Here is a 21,687-nt window from a genome sequence, read left to right as displayed (position 1 = left end):
CCCTCGTCAAATATCTGACAGATGTTTCTAGGCTTATGGGTTAGCCTGGGTGAGACTAAGAGCCCACAGGAAACCATCACCTGATTCAAGAAGAAGCCACTGCTGTAACTTTGCCTGCATTATGAAGGTGTGACCCCATGAAGGGGACCTCAGCATCCTATCAAGTGAAAACAATGAAACCGAGCAGAGCAAAGACCATACTCAGAACCTGTTAAACCACATCTCCGGGCAGGGGCAGCTCCCAGGTCAGGCTCAAGAGCACTGAAATCCCTCCTTCTGAACCAGCCCAGCTGCTTCCTTCTCTGGACGAGACTGCGCTTCTCAGGCAGGTCGGCTTCACCGAAGAGAAACACGCTGCAGCCAGGCACGTGCAGGATCATGCTCTCAGCAAGGCCTACAGCAGTGGGACATTTTAACAAGATTAAATCAAAATCGGGCCCAATAGAATAAAACAAAATGTATCATTTTTTATTGTGGTAAAATATACTTAACATAAAATTTAGCATTGTAATAGTCCAGTGACCTTAAGTTGCCCATTGTGGTTTGACCATCACCACTACAGCACATAATGTATACAAATCTTAAAAATCAAAGTTTGATCACAATTAATTTTCCATTGAAGTTTAGTCTCATAATAAAAGTTTGCCTTTATACAAAGAGGCTTGAGTTTCTAACCCATTACAAATCTAATTTCACAAAGAAAATTTATCACTAAGATCTATGAAATTGGTGCCTTCAGTTTTGGAACAATTTTAAAACAGCCCCAACTTGTACATATTGTTAGGAGATAAAAAAGTTAAGACTGCAAAGGCCAGTAACTGCCTTGTCTAACATGGTAATCCCTAGCTACATGTGCTACTAAAATTTAACTGATTAAAATTAACCTTTAAAAAATTAAGTTTTCAGTTGCACCAGCCACACTTGAAGTGCTCAATAACCACACGTGGATAACGGTTTGCACATTGGACAGCACAGACAAAGAACATTTCCACCATCACAGAAAGTCCTACTGGACAGCTCTGGGCCAGGTGCTGTGTAAGGAAGCCTAATATTTACACATAATTGGAGGTTACTCTAAATGACAACAGTTTTTCATTCTCCTCTGCCATTTTCTGTATCTGGATTCTCTGGACCTGACTTTATCTTCCAAAGCAACATGCAGAATTGTTTTTCTGGTTTTTTTGTGATTAGTTCTTCACAAGACCTCTGCTTGTAGCTATGGCATCTTTTCAAGGGGCTAAGGATAGTCCTCTGCAAGCAAAGACAGATAGCATACATTTTTCTGTCTGATATACAAAATGTAGGTGCTTAAGGAATTTCAGTACTGGCCTGGGATGGCGGGATTGTGGGCCTTGTGTATTCAGAGGTACGACACGGAACATCAGGGCTGAGATGGGGCCTCTGGCCACAGTAAGCACAGGAGACCTCCCCAGCTGCCATGCAGTGTTTGTTATTGGTCTGTTTCTAATGTAGGCTGCCATGTTAATGTACGAAGTGAAAGGTGGAAGATACCAAAAAAAGATTTTGTACGGCTCGGGCATAAAAAGTCTTGGGAAAAGTTCTTTCTCAGAGTCAGGTAGGGACTCCAACATTGGAAGCCCATGATGTTGTAGACACCAAGAAGCCAAGAAAATCTCCTAAGTAATTTCTGCTTTATTAACACTACTTTAAGATATTGGCATACCTTAGAGATAGTGCAGATTTGGTTCCAGACCACAGCAAGAAAGCAAATAAAGCAAGTCACAAATTTTTTGGTTTCTCAGTGCATATAAAAGTTACGTTTACACTACTGTAGTACACCAAATGTGCAATGTCTAAAAAAAGTACATATCTAAATAAAAAATTCTTTATTGCTAAAAAATGCTAATGATCATCTGAGCCTTTAGTGAGTCATCATCTTTTTGCCATGGAGAGTTTTGACTCAATGTTGATGGCTGCTGACGATCAGGGTGGTGGTGCCTGAATGCTGGGGTGGCTGTGGCAATTTCTTAAAATAAGACAACAACGAAGCTTGCCGCATCGATTGACTCTTCCTATCACAAAAGATTTCTCTCTAGAATGTGATGCTGTTTGGTAGCATTTTACCCACAGTAGAACTACTTTCAAAATTGGAGTCAATCCTCTCGAAGCCTGCCACAGATTTATCAACTCAGTTTATGCAATATTCTAAATCCTCTGTTGTCATTTCAACAATTCTCACAGCATCTTCACCAGGAGTAGATTCCATCTTGAGAAACCACTTTCTTCATTTCATCTATAAGAAGCAACTCCTCATCTGTTCAAGTTTTATCATGAAATTGCAGCAATTTAGTCACATCTTCAGGCTCCACTTCTAATTCTAGTTCTCTTGCTATTCCCAGCACATCTGCAGTTGCTTCCTCCACAAAAGTGGTGAACTCTCTCAAAGCCATCCATAGGGTTGGAATCAACTTCTTCCAAATTCCTGTTAACGGCATCTAGAATGGTGAATTCATTCCAAATGGTTTTCGATTGACTTTTTCCTGATCCATCAGAGGAATCACTATCTATGGCAGCTACAACCTCACACATGCATTTCTTAATAAGACTTCAAAGTCAAAATTACTCCTTGATCTATGGGCTGCAGAACAGATGAATATTAATCTCCTTATACATCTCCATCAGAGCTCTTGGTAGGTGATCAGGTTTATTACCAAGGAGCAGTAATATTTTGAAAGGAATTTTTTTTTTTTGAGCAGTAGGTCTAACGGTGGGCTTAAAATATTCAATAAATGGCCAGGCCTGGTATCTTACAACTGTAATTCCAGCACTTTGGGAAGTCAAGGTGAGAAGATTGCTTGAGGCCAGGAGTTTGAGACCAGCCTGGGTAACATAGTGAGACCCCATCTCTACAAAAAAATTTTTTTAATTAGCTGAGCATGGTGGCACGTGCCTGTAGTCCTAGCTACTCAGGAGGCTGAGGCAGGGGAGGATAACTTGAGCCCAGCAGTTCAAGGGTAAAATGAGCTATGGTGGCACCACTACACTCCAGCCTGGGCAACAAAGCAAGACTCTATCTCAAAATAATAATAATAATAATAATAATAATAATAATAAATCCTTTTGTAAACAGATATGCTGTCATTCAAGCGTTGTTGTTCCATTTCTAGAATACAGAGTAGATTTAGTATAGTTCTTAAGGGCTCTAGGATTTTCAGAACAGTAAATGAGCATTGGCTTCAAGTTAAAGTCATCAGCTACATTAGCCTCTCACAGGAGAGTCAGCCTGTCTTGTGAAGCCTTGAAGCCAGGTATTGACTTCTCTTTAGCTATGGAAGTCCTAGATGCCATCTTCTTCCAATACAAGGCTGGTTCATTTACATCAAAAATCTGTTTTTAGTGCAGCCACCTTCATCAATTTTCTCATAATTGCATAATCATCTACATAACTTGCTGCAGCTTCTATGTCAGCACTTGCTGCTTCACCTTACACTTTCATGTTATGGAAACAGCTTCTTTCCTTAAACCTCATGAACCAAACTCTGCTTCTTCAAACTTTTCTTCTGCAGTTTCCTCACCTCTCTCAGTTTTCACCTTGCTCCAGATTAGGCTTTGGCTTAAGGGAATGTTGTGGCTGGTTTGATCTTCTATCCAGACCACTCAAAGTTTCTCCATATTAGCAATAAGGCCATTTCACTTTCTTATCATTCCTGTGCTCGCTGGAGTAGCACTTTGAATTTCCTTCAAGAACTTTTCCTTTGCATTCACAACTTGGCTAATTGGCACAAGAGGCCTGTCTCAGCTTTTGACATGCCTTCCTCACTAAACTTAATCATTTCTAGCTTTTTATTTAAAGTGAGAGACATGCGACCCCTCCTTTCACTTGAACACTTAGAGGCTACTACTGTGGGGTTATTAATCGGCCTAATTTCAATACTGTTGTGTCTCAGGGACCAGGAAGGCCCAAGGAGAGGGAGAGAGACAGGGTAATGGCTGGTCAGCAGAGCAGTCAGAAAACAGGCATTTATCAATTAAGTTTGCCATCTTATATGGGTGCAGTTCGCGGTACCCTAAAACAATTACAGTGGCAATATCAAAAATCACTGATCACAGGTCACCATAACAGATATAATAATAATGAGTTTGAAATATCACAAGAATCACCAAAATGTGACAGGGACACAAAGTGAGCACATATTGTTGGAAAAATGTCCTTTACAGATTTGCTAAATGCAGGATTGCCACAAACCTTCAATTTGTAAAAAATGTAATATCTGCAAAGTGCACTAAAAAGCAGAGTGCAATAAAATGAGGTATGCCAGCAGTAAAGGGCCGTAGCTCCAGGGGGGTGGTTGAGGCCAGGTGGCTGGGACATAGTCAATGGAGGTTTGGGAATTGCAAAGTAATGTTTAGACAGTTAGCTAAATTCTCCCCTCAAATCTAAAATGGTAGTGGGGGGAGGCAAGGGAAACAGGAGAACTGTTAGGAAAGGTAAGATCTGAACCTCTAAACATCTGACAACTCTCCAGACTATTCTGTTCTTGTGTATCTGCTCCAACCATAATTTGGAGTGACTCATACTTTGGCTGCTGCAGTAGCCTAAAGCACAAACTGTTGTCCTAAAAACCTCTCCTACTAAGTACCGTGACATGTTTTCTGGCCTTGTCCAGCTCTCTGCCTATCCAAACCAACACCTCCCTTTGGAGTTACAGTTCTGGAGTACGGCGTAAGTTATGCCTGCAAAGGAGGGTTCTTGGAGCTTAGTCTCAAAGGGAAAAACACTGGGAGATGTTTGTAGCAGCAACCCCAAGCTGTCTGCAACTGGGACTTTGAGGGCAGGGGTCCATTTTGGTCTCATGGAAACACACACTTTTGAGGAGAGAAGATGCAGAATTGAATACCATTCCTGCTTCTTACTAGCTATTGGGGATCTTGAACAATTTACTTGACATTTCTGAGTTTCAACTTTTTTATCTGTAAAATGGGGGCAGGGGTCGGGGGGAAGGTTCCTCTAAAGCACCAACTCCTTATCTAGAAATTTGTCAATCCAAACAAAAAATTTTTTTACAAAAGCATTTATCTTCCCCTTCCTGTATAAAAAGTATTCAGGATAGCCAGACTAGCCCAAGCTGATGAGAGAAAGAATGTTTTCAATAGAAAAAAATTCAACTAATAAATGTGGGAGTGATGATAGGATCAGAAAATCACCATGGTGCAACCCCTAAAAATATAATTGTTTTAGGCAAAGACTATCAGTGAATGAAACCCTCATGAAAAGTCAATTAGGAACTTTACAATGGCAGACAAAGGCAACTCATGTTTGTATCACCAGAAGTGAGATACCCAGACATCACGGCCTCCTGATGTGATGCAGTATGAAACACACAGCCCACCTTTGAAGAATTCTTGCCAAAAAAAATTGAACTTCAAACCAATCAAGGCTCTAGAGCTAACTCGGAGTTTGCAGGAAACGTGAAGGACAAAGACAAATGAAATCATACCATTAGGAAGCAAACAGATTCAGAATATAGAAATTCTATAGGACAACTGACCCAGCTTCTACAACAAGTAAATGATAGGAAAAATGTGGGGAAAGGAGGACTGGGTTAGATCAAAAGAGACTTAGAGATACAACAATCAATGTGATGTGTGAACCAGCTAGATCTAGATTCAAACAAGAAAGACGTTTGCACAGATTACATAATGGGTGTTAGATGGTGTCAACGAATTATCATTTTGTTGGGTATGGTAACAGTATTGTGGTTATCTAAGAAAACAGCCATATTGCTTAGAGATACATATTAATTATGTAGGGATAAAATAACATGATCTTTGAAATTTGCTTTAAAATTATTTAGTAAAACCAAAGGAAAGAAGAGGGAGATGAAAGGAGAGAAAAATAACAGAAATTAATAAAAAAAAAGAAAAGACAAAAAAGAAATTACCCCATAGAATGGATAGAGAGATTAGATAAACTAGGAAAAGAGTCTAGCCAATGTCTGGTATATAGTAGTTACTCAGTAAATACTACCTTCTTTTACCTTTTGCCAGCCTAGACCATTGAAGTGAATCAGAATTCTGAAAATTCTGGATACCTTTCTGGACTGGCGTGTTTCTACTTACTAGAAATCACCCTATATTTTAACAACACTTCTCGACCATGATCTCTTCTACATAAATTCATGGTGGAAAAAGTCAATTTGATTTTTGTTCTCTAATGAAGCAAGAAAATGAAATATTATATTATTCTCATTACAATGAATAGACAACAAAGGCCAAAATGATATTTAGTGATGAAGACAGTACAATATACTCTTTGTACTCAAGGAAATAACATTTGTGTTTTTAATGATTCCAACCTGAGGGCCTATGGCAGGTAGGTATCTGAGAGATACCCATGCCAGTTGGTCTTACATCTGAATCACCTGTTCAGAAGGAGTATATGATGCCATCACGCAGTTTTGAAACAGGCAAAACAAAACTTTTGCAGCTCCCTTAATCACTCTTTACTAAAAGACCTATTTTTTTAGGTTTTCTTCCATTTTGAGTTTCTCCCACCACCATTATTAGCAGTTTGGATGTTTCCATTTTCTCTAGTCATATTCTGAAAGGGCTGATTTAATGGCAATACTTTTTTAAAAAATATACTCTATCCTTCATGTTTGGCTGACATTATTTACTAGAAAAATATTTTTAGCCATTTCTATACATATATATTTAGCATTTTCTTTTCAGTCTCAACTTCAGAGATGTCTATGAGTTTGGTTATATTCCTCTTTGCAAAGCAGAATCAATGCAATGAGGCATTTCTCAGTGCGATGAGAACTTTAAGCTTCATATTCTTAACACAAATGTCTTTTCTAGGCCTGTAACAGACAGAGCTGTGGCTGAAATGTACTATTTTACTGGGAATACACAATTCTAAAAGTAGTACATGAAGACAGTACTTAAGAATCTGCTTAATTAAATGTATCTGCCTACTTTACACTAACACACACTTCATGTCTACAGTGGTATTTAATATCATCCTTTTCCCTTCTGCTTTAGTTTCTTTCCGGAGCAATTTAGACTACTGATATAAACGGAGTTGAAACTGAACTGTTTAACAGAATTGCATTTCAGCAGCTCAAGGAACATAACTCATTAGTTTTATTACATGTTTGATACCAGCCAAAATGCACAACTTGGAAAAAAGACCTTAAGTCTGTCATTCCCTTTTCTCTGGGAATAAATTCTCTTTCCAGTGACCTACAACATGAATATGTGGTTTGTCATTATTCTTCTTACACCGGAAGTCTAATGATATTTATGAAATCTTTTCATAAGCACATACCAATCAAAAAGAGTATTTTCCAACCCCTATCACCTGATACTCAAATCAAGTAGAAGTGAAAAATTACAAAATCTAAAAATTAAACTGGGTGCTAGACTTAAAATCTTACAGGCATCTTCTAGTTTTAGTATAGCTCTCTTAATATAGCCAAGATTTTTGTTTAGTTGATTTTGTAACTTATGTATTTTTTAATGAGAAGGGGGAAAAATTCTTCACCAGAAGCCGTAAAAATCCCAGATGATAAAACAGATAGCCCTAAAAGTTTTTGCCTAAACTCATACACATAAACTAAAACTGGCTGATTAATCTCACTACAGTACATTTTAAAAGAGTGGCATTGGAAATACAGTGTAGCAGTGTGATGCTGCACTGCCTCTAATTAAGTGCAGACTCGGAAAAATTATTCTCAGTTTAGTCTATGAAAGGGGGGTGGTAGAAATTTCTCTTTTTGCAATTCAAAATTATTTTAAAGATAGAACATTTCTTTTCCAATGTCTTCATTAAACAGAGCTGTTGAGAATTGTCTCCCAAGCATCCCCAAAGAGTACAAAGCTAACCAGTATTCGCCCCATATGCTCGGCTTTGAAGTGTGAAGCTGTGACCATCCCTCTAGACTCTTACACCACCATCAAAGCCGTCTCATTATGCCCAGTGCTGAGTTAAAGCGTGGGGCCGTAACCGCTCCAACACAAACACTGCATTAACAAAGCAACCGCAATATTCCTCCCCCACATGGCTAGAACGTGAAGAAATTTTTACCATATGTACACAGGCACGAGATACAAAAATTTATTGTGCTAGAACATCATTGAGAAGTACATTAAACATGCTGACTAGAACTGGCTGTTATTCTAAGGGACTGGAAAAAATAAAATGCAGCTGATCTTTATGATGAAAGAACAGAAACATTAGGCTGAAAAACGAGATCAAGTGCAATTCCTAAATCGCATTTTAACTGACATGTTCTGTTGCCTGTTCTTTCTTGAGGTAGCAGAAAACAATTTGGGAGGGGGCAACAACAAAACTCTACTGTACATCACCGAATGCTACTGTTTACTCTGTCATGTTTCACTTCAGAAGGCCAAATAAGCTTACAAATAATGATATGCTGATACCAACATCTATGATTTGAAATGAACAGGCCTTGCTAAGAAAAAATAATTTCACTTGCATCTCTGAGTTGTCAATTTATTATTGGCACGGCAGTAAAAAATAAAATGCAAAGAAAAAAACTTGTTATCTATTATGGAAATGAGGTCAGGATAAGCACTTGATTGATTTTCATGTAAAATTAATCTGCAAAAAAACATTTTTAAGTGTTTGAACCTAAAAATTCCATTCCTTTATATTTGCTCTAGAAAAAAGCTTTGCATTTGTGCACAAGAGAGACTATTCATGGGTGTTCATCATTACATTATTTGCAGTAGGAAAAACTGGAAACAAACTAAATTCCCACAAACAGAGGACTAGATAATATGTGAAATATTCATACTATGATAAATAATAAAAAGAATGAACTAGAACAGGGGTGGGGAACCTTTTCATGTTGGAAGGCCGCATTAATTTAGCTGTTATCAAAGAAGGGTGCATTCAAGAAACTTTAATTAGATATACTTAAAAATGTACATTATTTTGTAAAAATCTACTACATACTCAATAATTTCAATAAATGAAAACTATTTGTTAACGTTAACTAACCTTTGAATGATTTTGTTGTGTCTGTTTTTTGTTGGAAAGCATTTAAATATTTGGTTGCAGCATGGAATCTGCAGTTTCAGTTGATCTCTAGATGGGTATCAGCCATTTGTAACTTTAAGGGCATCTTGATTTGGGTTACGTAGGAGAATGTACCTTTGCAGCAGTAAGTGGTTGAAAAGCAAGAAAGCATTCTTTAGGCATGTTGCCAAAGGCGTGGGTATTCTACTGCATTTTTCTATATTTCAATTGAATCTTTCTTGGCATCAAACAATGACTTTAAAATGTTATCTACTGAGAGCTCCATCAATTCCATCTGCAGTTCTTTAGGTGCCTTGGTGATATCAACTAGGTGAGGCTGAAACGCTAGTTTGAGTGTGACATCATTGTATTCTCCAATTAATAGTTCTATAACAGATGCATATTCTTCAAATGATTCACATGTATCATCCTGCTCATCAATGACCTTTGCTAACTGGAGAAAATGCTCATCCAAAATTTCCTTTTGAAAAAGTGTTTTTAAGAAAGATAGCTTTTTTTGATATGCTTGGATTTTTTTTGCCACAGATCGTATATAGACTTAGTTTTACAGAAATATTCTTTCAATAATTCATATTGTTGATTCTGTTCTTCATAAAATTTATCTGTTCTCGCAGCGATAAAATTTTGGCTAACCCCTGTCCTTGCGATACGGCAAATCCACACTGAATACCTCATCCTTCAACTTTAGCATGTTACGAAACTGACCGGGCCATGTTGCATTTGCATGAATATAGTTAACAATACTTACAACTTGTTGCAAAGTGTCACTTAAAATAGTAGCTTTAGCACAGAGATGTTGCTGATGCAAGATACAATGAAAAGAAATGAGAGCATCTGGATCTGTTAATACTTTTATCTGTGCAATAAACCCTTCATGTTTTCCTGTCATGAAAGGTGCATCATGTGTACATACACTCACTTAATTTACCAAATTCAGTCCAACTTCTCAACATTTATCTTGAAAGTTGTTGAAGATATCTCTTCCCCATGTTCTGTCCACAAGAGTGCCCAAAGTGAGTAACTGTTCGTAGCAAAGAAAATCTTCTGTTATGACCTGAATGAAGTATAAAACCTGTGCAGAGTCAGTAGTATCACTTGATTTATCGAAAGCAATTGAATAATGTATATTTTCCTTTTGAAGTATTGCATGAAGTTGCTCTGTTAAGTTGAAGGCCAAATCATGCAGCCCATCTGTTATGGTTCTCCTTGAAAGAGGCTGTTGTTTGTATTAATACTTTGAGACAGTATCAGGGTCTAAACATCCTACACCTTTGACAATGCATTCTTTCATAATTTCTACGTCACTGAATGGCTTCCTTTTCCCCCCCAGCTATATAAGCTACTTTGTAAGTTGCTTCAGTGGCATTATTTCCAGGTCTTACTGCTGCTTTAAAGAATTGTCTTTGCTTTTTCATCTTTTAATTTCTGCAATACTACCTTTCATGCCTCTCCTTCTAATTTAAAGTATTTGTGGTGCTTATGAGTGTTATAATGCTCATTGAATTAATATGATGAGCACTGAATTTCTTTAATGTTGATACTGCAGTATCACAAAGCAAGCAAATCATCTTATCTTTAGCAGAAACAAGATACTATTGCAATTCCCAATCCTCATTAAAAAATCTGTTTTCTTCCTTCGGTGTTCTCTTGGTCTTCTTTGACAACATAGCTGTTAAGCAGACAGAATTAAAAAATACTGTCGAGCTGTGCAACTATTCACAAATTCCACTTCAAACACAAACAGTGCACCATTGTCAAAAGCTGATAACAGACTGGCGCACTCAGCTCTCATAAACTCTCAACAACCAGCCTCATTCCGTAGTGGCGCCAGTCAAGCAGGGGAAGTCAGAACTAAATCATGAACACAGCAGCGATCAGTTTAGCCCTTATCACTGACTAATGTGCTAATTGTGCCAGTGGATCTGGGAGGATTATTTTGTTGAAACTTATTTTATTCTTTGGCATTTTAAATACATTCATTTTAAAAATAAAATAAAAATATAAAAGGCAAACAAAACTGTACTCATAAAAATAAAAGGATTTGTTCTGAAAAATTTGGATTCAATCAAAAGGCCACACTTAAGGACACAGAAGGCCACAGGTTCCCCACCCCTGAACTAGAACCATATGTAATAAGATGGATATATTTCTGAGACATCTTCCTGATTAAAAAAGTTATAGTATGATAGCATTTGTAATACAAATACATACAAGCAATACTATATTGGATTTGTGGGTATACATAGTGGTGCTATCATATACATATCGGTTTTCATCCACAGTTCCTATGGAGTTTCATACTCCCATAGTCCTTGCTGCAATGTTGAGGTGTTTTAGGCCTCAGGAGATAGAATCTCTCTTTCTGACCTTCTCCTGTCCTCCTTTCACTGCCAAAGGCAGGGCTCTAATCTGATTGACTGTGGGTCAAAAGACTCTCATTCCAGAGAGGGTCCTGCCCCATACCCTGGAGGAAAGAATGCTACATAAAGAGGCCAGGAAGAATCTGACAGGCCTTGCTGGGTTTAGATCATGTGCTTTTTGTCCAATCACATTTCTACACAGTTGGCAATCATGCCTATGTAATGAAGCCTCCATAACAACCCAAGAGGATGGGTTTGGAGAGCTTCAGGATGGCTGAACACAACGAGGTTCCTGGAGGGAGGCGCCCCAGGGAGGGCATGGAAGTTCTGAAACCCTCCCCCAATAGCTTGCCCTACACATCTCTTCATCTGTATCCTTTGTATAATCATTATAATAAATCAGCAAACATGTTTCCCTGAGTTCTGCGAGCTGCTCCAGCAAATTAACCGAACCCAAAGAGAGAGAAGGTCACGGGAACCCCAAGTTGAACCTGGTGGGTCGGTCAGAAGCTCTGGAGATCTGGACTTGTGACAGGTATCTTGGGTAGGGGTGTCTTGGGGACTGAGCCCCTGTGGGATCTGACAATCTCTCCAGGTCGAGAGTATCAGAATTGAATTAGAGGACACCCAGCTGGTGTCTGCTGCTTAGTGTGTGGGGAAAAACCCCACATTTGGTCACAAAAGTCCTCTTCTGTGCTGGCTGCTGTGGAGTTTAGAGGAAAGCATGGTCTCAGAAGTGTTTTCCCAAAGCATATCTATATGTAAGTAAAAGCATGTAGAAGATGCTGGATTGGGGCACATTATACTCAACCATAACTTGACAAGGGGTGATTCAGGGAACCAGGAATGTGCGTGGGGATCAGAAGTGAATTTTAACCTTACCTATAGTGCTTAAAATTTTGAAAAAGAGAATTAATTTTAAAAAGTTTCAGGCAAGGACTAATATAACAAATAAATGGTTGTGAGGATCCTTTTTTCTGCTGCTGTCTTTATAGAAAACTAAGAGAGAGTTTCTTAATGTGTCTAGGTCTGTTTTTCAGCTATATAATGAAAACATTGGACCTATCCTCTATCCTTATTATAAACAAAAGAATGATGTGCCCCCAAACATTTAATATTTCATATGCTTTCATGGAGATATATTCATGAAAGTATTTGGTACATTAGGAGTTTGAGGCATATTTTACATATGTATTTTATATCCAGCAATCCAAGAAAGTTATTATTTCCTTATATATAACATATACTTTCATGGAGATATATATACAAGAAGCTTGTTATTTCTTTGCAGGGCATATGCTGATATATTTATCACTTTGTGCAGACATAATATCATTCTTTAAAGAATTATACTTTCCTGAGTGACCTAATATATCTAACTTATATTGTAGTCAGTAACTTACTTCATTCAGTCCTATGATGCTCTCTAATCGTTTCATGTACAGATTTTATGACCCCAGCTTTGTTGGGAGAAGGTACTTTATTATACTCTCCGATGGTCACAACAGCATTTACTGTAGGAAATGGAAACATAACAGGCACTCCAGTACTGTTTGGATGTTCACAAATACCTCTCCATTTATCTTCATAATATTTCTCTGAAATAGGTACTGAATATCATTTTGCATATGAAGAACTGATAGAGAAGGTGTTTGCTATAGAACTTAGAATTTTAGAGCTGAAAACACTTTAGACAGCTCCTGCTCAAGTGGTTTCCTAACATCTTGTCATGCAATCCCTTTTCTCCAAAAGCACTGTATTTGGAATCTTGATACATAAAGCAGAGGAGAGGGATCCATTCTCTTTATGGTGGAAGGGAGGAGGCTGGGCCCCAAATGCTCAGCACCCTGCTGGGCAAGACCATAGAGAATCACCAAAAAACAACGGCTAGCAGGAGGCAGAGTACCAGGGGCTTTACACACAGGCATTGTTTCTCATAACCATCCCGACAGGATGATATTATTCTTCCATTTTATAGATACAAAAACTAAAAAGATTGAAAAAGAGACTAAAATTTTTTTCTAAAGTCAGTTGCTAAACAAGTAGCAGATCTGGGATTTGAACTCAGGTTGTTCAGCTCCTAAACTCTTACTCTGCTCTCTTACCATGGGCAAAATGGGCAGAAACTCATGGGCAAATACATGTACTTACAATGAGTGGGTGGGATTGGTGTTGGGCCTTTCACTTCCTCCTACTGCTCACCCCTTGCTAAGGACCTCTCTCTCTCTGTCTTTCAGGGGGGCTATACAGAAGCTGAGGGTGCCTCAAAGAGTAGTTCAGATGGGACATGGCAAAGCCTTGAAGATGGCCAGAAATCCCTCTGCTGGACAACATACTGGTGAGGTACACACAGCTTTCAACTCAAAGCCCACTCCCCACAGCAACAGAGAGTGAACTTGGCTCTTCCACCCATTCATTGCTCCTAGTGGCCTTGCCACTGGATGTCACTGTAAATGCTAGGAAGGAAGGATAAAAAAGAAAAGAAATTCAGGAAAAGCATCTCCAAGGTTAGAGGGCCTGGGCTCAGAAAGTGTGCATGGTATTCAGTCACCTGCTATAAATCTGCTACCAGGTCCACATTCTCTAGAAAACCATCAACAATCATATAAAATATCAACCTCTGGGTGATACAGCTATCTGCTGACAATCAGATAACCTAAAGCCCCTAAACTTCAAGGCCTCCCTGGGCTGCTTTGTTAGTAAGAGGTGAATGTTTAATGTCTCCCACAATGACCCAGGCTTAAGCCTGAGTATTCCAAGAGACCCTTTTTTTAGCTGAAGTGGTTGGTGGGGAAGGGGGACTCCCAGTCTTGAACTATAAATTTTGTATGTGGCTTCTAGACTGGGAAAGAATTGTAAGAAGTATAGAGTCAGGCAGGAAAGATTTCAAGCACTCCACCTACTTGTCCCAGTTAGGAGACTGTTATAGAACATTTATTCTTGTCAATATTTCAATAAACCCTATTCAGTATGTATCAAGAGTGAGCCAGGGAAAGAGAAAAAGCCAATAGCAGGCTGTGTTACCGAGCTGGTCACGGCTGCGAGCAACTGGGGTTCGGTTCTGCTGGGATGGGCCTCAGAACTGTCCATCTCAGGGCAAGAGGAGTAGAGCATTCACCCACCGACTCCAGGCCCCACTAGCCAAGGGCTGCCCCACAGGGTGTTAACTTGCTTACATTTCAGGTTGCTACAGAGCCAAAGTGAGAGAAAAGAATGCAGCTTTTCCAAACATGGCTAGGTTCATCCATAACTGCTTGTTATGGCAGATCAAGTTAGTTTATCCTGGTTCTCCCATTTGGCCTCTCCTTCCTCATTAGTACCTCTGCTTTACAGTGGTAGCTAAAATCCTCTTGCATTTATTAAGCCTGTGGCAATATGCACTCAGGAACAACCTGGTGACCTCCTTCATAGTTAAAATGTACTAAAGTCACTGGAAATCAATCTTAATGTTAAGTAATTTCCCAATGCACCATCCCTTGTTTTTTCAGCTTTTTATATGGTGGCAGTATCCTATGATTCTCAAACCAAATACTAAGTCTAAATATGCTTATACACACTTGTAAAATCGACTATTGTTTTCATGCTGTGGCAATGAGGGGAGTGCCGATATGGTGGCAAGAACTATATCAGGACCCAGAATCTAAATTGACTGATCTCAACCAAATCCAATACTGTTTTATGAGACAATCTCCATAGCAACTGGAGAATCAGAGTAGAAATTCTTAAAGTGAAAAGTTGCTCCTGATTTGCCAGATCAGCCCATGTTTTGACAATCTGTAATAAGGTAATCAAAGGGTCTCAAGATTACCACACAAGTGTTGACTGCCGTGTGAATTTGTCATGGCACACGTCCTCCAAATCACAAAAATACTTTCAAAAACATCTATAGGGCTGATAATTCCAATCAAATTCATTAATGTTTTATATATTTTAAGATAAATCAAAAAAATAAAAATCAATTGTGTGAGAGCTACTTTTTTATTCCTATAACTTATGTAGCTAGCATTTCATCTTTCCAGTCCTCTAAATAATAACTTCAATTTATAGGACATTGTGCAAACATTGTTTCACTTGATCAATGACATAAAATAAAAATCAAGTTTCTGTTATCATTTACAAAATTCATAACTGTGTTCCAGACTCTTAAAGATAAATATTAAGAACCTACATGTTAGGTAAGGTTATATTCACTGGCAAGCCATTGGGAGAATTTGCCTAAGAACCTTCCACCCTGACCCCTCCCCTCCTTCTTCACTCAATCCTTCTCATGGAAGGTTGTATGTGAACAGGCAAAAGGGTCATATCACAGAGACATCGGCTCCTGCACATAAAAACACTGAGTAAGGAAGATGTGGAAAACATATAAGAAGCACTATGGTCCACAGTAATCCTGCAGAGAAATTGAGAAAAACTTATAGCAGTCCAGAAATTCAGACAAAATATCTCCAATGTTGAGTTAGAAGTCAGACAAAAGAAGAATGAGTGTTCCTGTAAATTTACCAACAATTCCAAATTAGGTGGATTCATTGTTCTTGAAAGGATCCAAGATAATTAAAAATCACTAAGAATTAGAGAAGTAAGGACTTCCAGGAAAAGATGGGAATGTGGATCCAAATGTTTACTTTTGTTTCACTTCCTCCACAAACCCCAAGAAAAATATGGTAAAGAGATTTCTTTTCAAGCATTTTCTCAAACAAACAGAAATGGAGGAGGCAATCATATTGGAAGTGGGAGAGCCAACATACAAGTGGTGGGTGACTTAATAAGACCCCAGGCAGCAAGAGGGACAGCAGAGAAGCAGCCTGACTTGTACCACGGACACCTGACCATGGTCAGAACTGATGGCCCCACTTTGGGAGGGAAGGTAGAGCGGAGCTCACGACAGGAAGACTGATGGGAAACCTGTTTAAACAGCACTCAAAGCCCTTCCCTGCTCCACACAGACAGATACTGCCCTGGCCCACCCTGGCAGGATGCAAGAGGTAAAGCACGAGCTGTCTGGGCTGGGGAATACTGGGCACGGCTGAAGGCAGTGATGTGTCATGAAAAGAAAGGAATTAGCCCTCTTCTGCCAGTCAGCTTCTAAACCACTGGCAGCTGTGTCTACACTCCAGGCTGAAGACTAGAAGGCCCTTCTCTGGGGAACTTGAACAGCTCAAGAGAAAAGACCAAAAAATATTAAAGTGGAGTTCCCCAAAGAAACGACCCAGCCCGATCACCCTACAGCTGATAAACCCCACCTACATATTCAGAGTATCGATTCAGCCTTCTAGCAGCCCCTCTTAGAGTAAGCAGCCAACCAGGGATCATCAGATATCTGAGGAAAGCCTTTAAGATAAACAGGAAAAAGCAACAGTGTGGAGGGGCAAGGAGGTGGAGGAGACATTGCAGGAAGAAGGAATGCCAAAATTATCCACTGATGATGCCTTCACAAGATAAAACCAGGATGTTATTTTAAAAAATAAAATAAAAGGAACATATAGAAAGTAAATGAAAGCACTTGGAAATTAATATAGAAAAAGTTTAAAAACTTATGGAAGGCTTGGGATATAAAAGAAATTTTCTAGAAAGTATCATAAAAATATAGTGATGGAAAATAAGAGAGAAAGTAAAAGAAACACATATGGAAGTAACATTTATTGGGTGTCGGGCAGTTGGGACGGGGAGGAAGGGATGGGAATATACACACCTAACGGGTGCAGAGCGCACTGTCTGGGATGGGCACGTCTGTAGCTCTGACTTGGGTGTAACCTAAAGGTTTGTACCCCCGTAAAATTTTGAAATAAAAAAATAGTAAAAGAAATACAGAGGACCAGTACAAGAGTTCTAATAGCCAAATAATGGAGTTTCCAGAAAGAATTGAGAAAAACGGTAGAAATCATCAGTGGAATAATTCAAGAGAATTTCCAGCACTGAAAGACAAGAGTTCCAAGGGTTAAAAGGGCCACCAGGTATCCAGCACAATGGATGAAAGACTCATACAAAAGCATATCACAGAAATTTCAGAACACTGGAAACAAAGTGAAGATCTCACAAGCTTTCAGAGAGAAATAACAGATCACGTACAGAGGAACAGTAATCATAATGGCTTCAGAAGTCTCAATAGCAACACGGAAATAAGAATTCAATGACACAATGTCTTCAAAATAAAAGAAGATTATTATGAACTCTGAATTCTATACCTAGCCAAACTAACAATTAAGTGTGAAGATAGAATAATGGCATTTCAGACATTTGAGGCAAGGTCTCAAAAACATACTTCACTTTTTTTTAGAAAGCTACTAGAGGATGTATTCCACCAAAACAAGGACATAAACTAAGAAAGAAAACAAAAGAGAGAGAGAAGACATGGGATTCAGGTTTAGGACCAGGGCATCTAACACAGAGAAAGGTGAAGGGAACACTCAAGATGATGGCAAAGGGAGATCCCATGGTGACAGTTATCCTTAACACATTGAGGGCAACCAGTCCTAACTGAAACAGGTTAGAGGGTTCTAGAAGATATTTAAGAGATGAAATTAATAGAACCCTCACTGCATGGAGTGTTCTATCTGAATACATGGAGAGATGTAGTTATTAACACAGAATCCAGGGTTATACCAGCGATAAGTATATAAAACACTAAGCAAACATAATCAAAAAGATAATGATTAACTCCAGCAGAAACAAAAAGTTATGCAGAAAAGGTAAAATAATAACATTCTATAAATGAATAAATAATTCATTGTGAGTAGTGTTTACATAGTTATAACCACTATTGATCCAAATTTTGATATAAATATATATGGAGAGGGAGGATTGGAAAGTGTATATGTGTGTGTGTGTGTGTGTGTGTGTGTTGGAGGTGAGGGGAGGGGTAAGAGGGAGGTAAATTCTCATCTTCTGCAGTGAGGAGTCAATAGACAATGCCTAAAACTGAAAAACTAAGAAGTACCAATGTAAGTGTGATATGCAGATATCTAGAGTTCCACGGGCTACAGTGGCTCATGCCTGTAATCCCAGTGCTTTGAGAAGCTGAGGCAGGAAGATCACTTGAGCCCACGAATTCAAGATTGCAGTGAGCTATGACCAGGCCACTGAATTCCAGCCTGAGTGACAGAGCGAGACTCTGTCTCTACAAAAAAAAAAACCTTGTAAAAAATGTTGACAATACTTACAAATCCCCTGAACACCAATTTTGAACCCACCTTAAAAACCCCTTCCTTAAGGTTTAATAAGCAAGCTTATAACTGATAACCAAAAGTTCTGAAATATATTCTTCAGCATTTTTACATACAAAGCATATATAAGTTACACATATCTATCAAAGTATTAACTATCTTTTATGTCACCAGGATGCTATCCACTGCCCTTCCTCCAAAGAAGGTTAGCTACATTATTATCCTAAAGTTGGTTTCCCTGGGAAAGCCTGATTCTAGTGAAAAACATCCTTTCACTGTTCTGAGAACAGCGGGATCCTAGAATGTGAATACTTCTGCCTCATAAGAATGCCTGAGCATGCTGTTACCAAAAAAAAAAAAAAAAAACTTAAAAAAATTTGGATGATATTAGATGAACAGCTGTGTAGAAAAGGGAATGTAAAAATAAAAACTGCATGTTGGAGCATCAAAATAGTAACCATGTACAGTATATGACTGTTTTTAATCAGATGAAGATTGAAGCTATTACATTTCAAATCAAATGTTATAAATTAGTTCAAGAATGCAGCTGAGCTCTCATTTAATTAGAAATGTCCATGTTTAAATCATGAGGTATAGTAGCTGCCAATGAAGCAAAGGGCAAGGAAGGCAGAAACGCTGCGTCCAGGCCCAGCGATTCGCAGCCGTCTCCCACCCAGGACGCACATCTGGGGTGGACGAGTCCTGATGGAATGAAGAACTTCGTGTACCAGCTAATTTGAGATTTAATGTAATTGTCTGTAATTGTTTTGAAGACAATTAAAATCATTACTCTGGTCTGGACAATTCTGAACTCTTCATTTTTGTGTGAAACATATTTTCCCCCCATCCTGTATTTTAACTCTTTCTTGGATTAAAAAGTAAAGCAAATGTGGGGCCGAGGTTTCCCTGGGAAATAACCCCTCAACTGTCAGGTCACATTAAAATGCAGCACAAGCCGTGAGGAACTCCTTTGGAAACAAGTCGCATTTCCTATTTCTGGTGCTGGATGTAGCTCAGCGAAAAGTCCAAATCTACATCCCAAATGTTAGACAATTCACCATTAATTAGAAATGAGGCAACATCATAGAGGGTTTCTGAGGTCACGCAGAAAAGAATGCAATTATCCTAAGGCGGACTTTTCCCCAAAGGTTGAGAGCCTCTGCATCTCGTAATTAACCGCGGTACAGCGAGAGTCGGTCCGGCAAAAGGTCTTTCTTTTCTCCCAATTTGCCTAACTCAAAAACACCTCAAGTGACACAGCTCAAATTTTCCAAATTAACCTTACCCCTGGGGCTGAAATCATGCATGTGACAGTTCGGCTCTGAAGAAAATCTTAGAGAGAGTTGTACATAGGGGAAAAAGAAAAAAATCAGAGGAAAAAAGGGTAGGAGTTAACATTTAAGTGGTTTTTCAACCTCATCATTACCCCCGCTCAAGAAAATAGGACACAGATGGGCAAAACACACCCTCGTTCTGCCTTGAAGAGTCCAAGGGACTCATTAGACACTACCGTGGTTGCCTAGTGCTCTCCTGTGAATTTGTAAGGGACAAGACTATTGATAATTTTTTTTTTCTGCCACATCTCACAGCATTTAGCGTTCCATAATGTCATGGGGTGGAAAGTAGGAGGATGGGTCCCAAAGACACAGTGCGACACTGCCACCCGTGAACACTTATTGCTGACAGAATTCAAGATTGACTTTTCCCAGGGAGTTGAGGAGTGATTAGATTGTCACAAGCTGCTTTGGTCTGTAAAAAGTTTCCAGTAAGGAATAACACACAACCTCAAACTTTCTCTTACTTCTTGCCACCACTCCACACTCTTCCACTCCAACACCCGAGAGCGGGTAAATCGGAATGAGGTCCACGGCTCCCAGGCAAGGGTGGATTCCCTCTTGAACCTCCATATCAATAGCACAGAAGGCCTCCAAGCAAGCAGCCAGAACAGCACTGCCTAAAAATGTAAAATTGTGAAAAACAATCACTAAGCTTTCAATTGCATCTAAAGAAAAAGCTGTGATTTTGTTGTCCCACTGGTTGCTTTTCTTTTGTAATCCGTAAAGAAGATTTTTTCATCCCAAACAATAAAAAAGAGCCAACATTTCCCCCACCTTGCCCCATCTCTCAACAGTCATAAAACTTCATGTCTTCCAGCTTTTTTCTCCCCAAAGTGGGCAAATTATGCGAGGTGTATTGATCTTATACTACATTATTAGTTTTTTACAATTGGTTATTTTAGATTTTTTTTCTATTTTCTCCAATTAATCTGATCAAATTCCTTGTCATTTTCAGAATGCTTTATGAGTAATTATAATATACACACAAACATAAATTTTTAAAAGCATATTAGTTTTGCTCTTATCCAGTAATTAGATTTTTCATTGACTTATTATATGTAAATACATATTATAGACACAGAAGAGTTTTCTGTTAGTAATCTGAGTTTTTATTAGCAGTACAGTATAACCATTTTACCAATAGAGATAAAAGCAGATTTTAATCTTATGTTAATTCAAAATAACATGGAGTTACCAGTTAACTTTTCCCTCTCTTGTCCAAGAAAACATACTTTTTGAAAGAAAACAATCTGCCAAGTTGAAAAGAACTTTATTTGAAAATATTTGGATATTAAGATAATACAGGTTTTTGTTTAAACAATTTTGATTCTTCTAATTTAAGTTATTCTACTCAACCTTACAACATCCCTATGAGACATGGAGCCCACTTCAACTCAACCCATGGCCCAACTCAACAGCTCAGACTCCCAACACAAAACACACTGTTTAGCATGTTTCATTCCATGCCACCTTGTCAGGGAAGGTGAGGCTGATTTTAACACTATTACCGCACAGGGGAAAGCCTGAAGATGTTTTCTAATGCACAAAGGATATGTGATCATCTTCAGCTAAAGAATGTTATTAAATCTTGGACCCCAAGATTCATTGCAATAAACAAGAAATGGAGAATATTTGAGATATACATGTTCAGAAAAATGATGAAATATAGTTTTATAATAGACTACTTAATAGAGGGGAGTATTTAGATTTACACAGGAAATCAATGATCATAGAACATTCAGCTCTACCTGAAGCCTACTCTTCATCAAAAAAAGGACATATATGTAAAGAAAAAAACTGAA

At 38.6% G+C, this 21,687-nt stretch overlaps 1 protein-coding gene across 4 annotated transcripts in view; it reads right to left on the bottom strand.

Annotated features, from left to right (window-relative positions):
• Window positions 1–21,687, bottom strand: part of FTCDNL1 (formiminotransferase cyclodeaminase N-terminal like) — a 77,452-nt gene that overhangs the window by 50,886 nt on the left and 4,879 nt on the right. For 3 of the 4 annotated variants that reach the window (XM_045559952.1, XM_045559953.1, XM_045559950.1), the window contains exons 4-5: window positions 20,350–20,502; window positions 209–394 (exon numbers count right to left, since the gene is read on the bottom strand). In XM_045559952.1, the coding sequence (XP_045415908.1) occupies window positions 209–394; window positions 20,350–20,502 (339 nt within the window). The remainder of the gene's footprint in view (window positions 1–208; window positions 395–20,349; window positions 20,503–21,687) is intronic. The other variant, XM_045559954.1, reaches the window with a different exon arrangement.

The sequence above is a fragment of the Lemur catta genome, chromosome 8 (genome assembly GCF_020740605.2).
Source record: "Lemur catta isolate mLemCat1 chromosome 8, mLemCat1.pri, whole genome shotgun sequence".
Classification (NCBI taxonomy): domain Eukaryota; kingdom Metazoa; phylum Chordata; class Mammalia; order Primates; family Lemuridae; genus Lemur; species Lemur catta.
The sequence above is the reverse complement of the archived record's forward strand: the minus strand, read 5'-3'. Positions and strand labels throughout refer to the sequence as shown.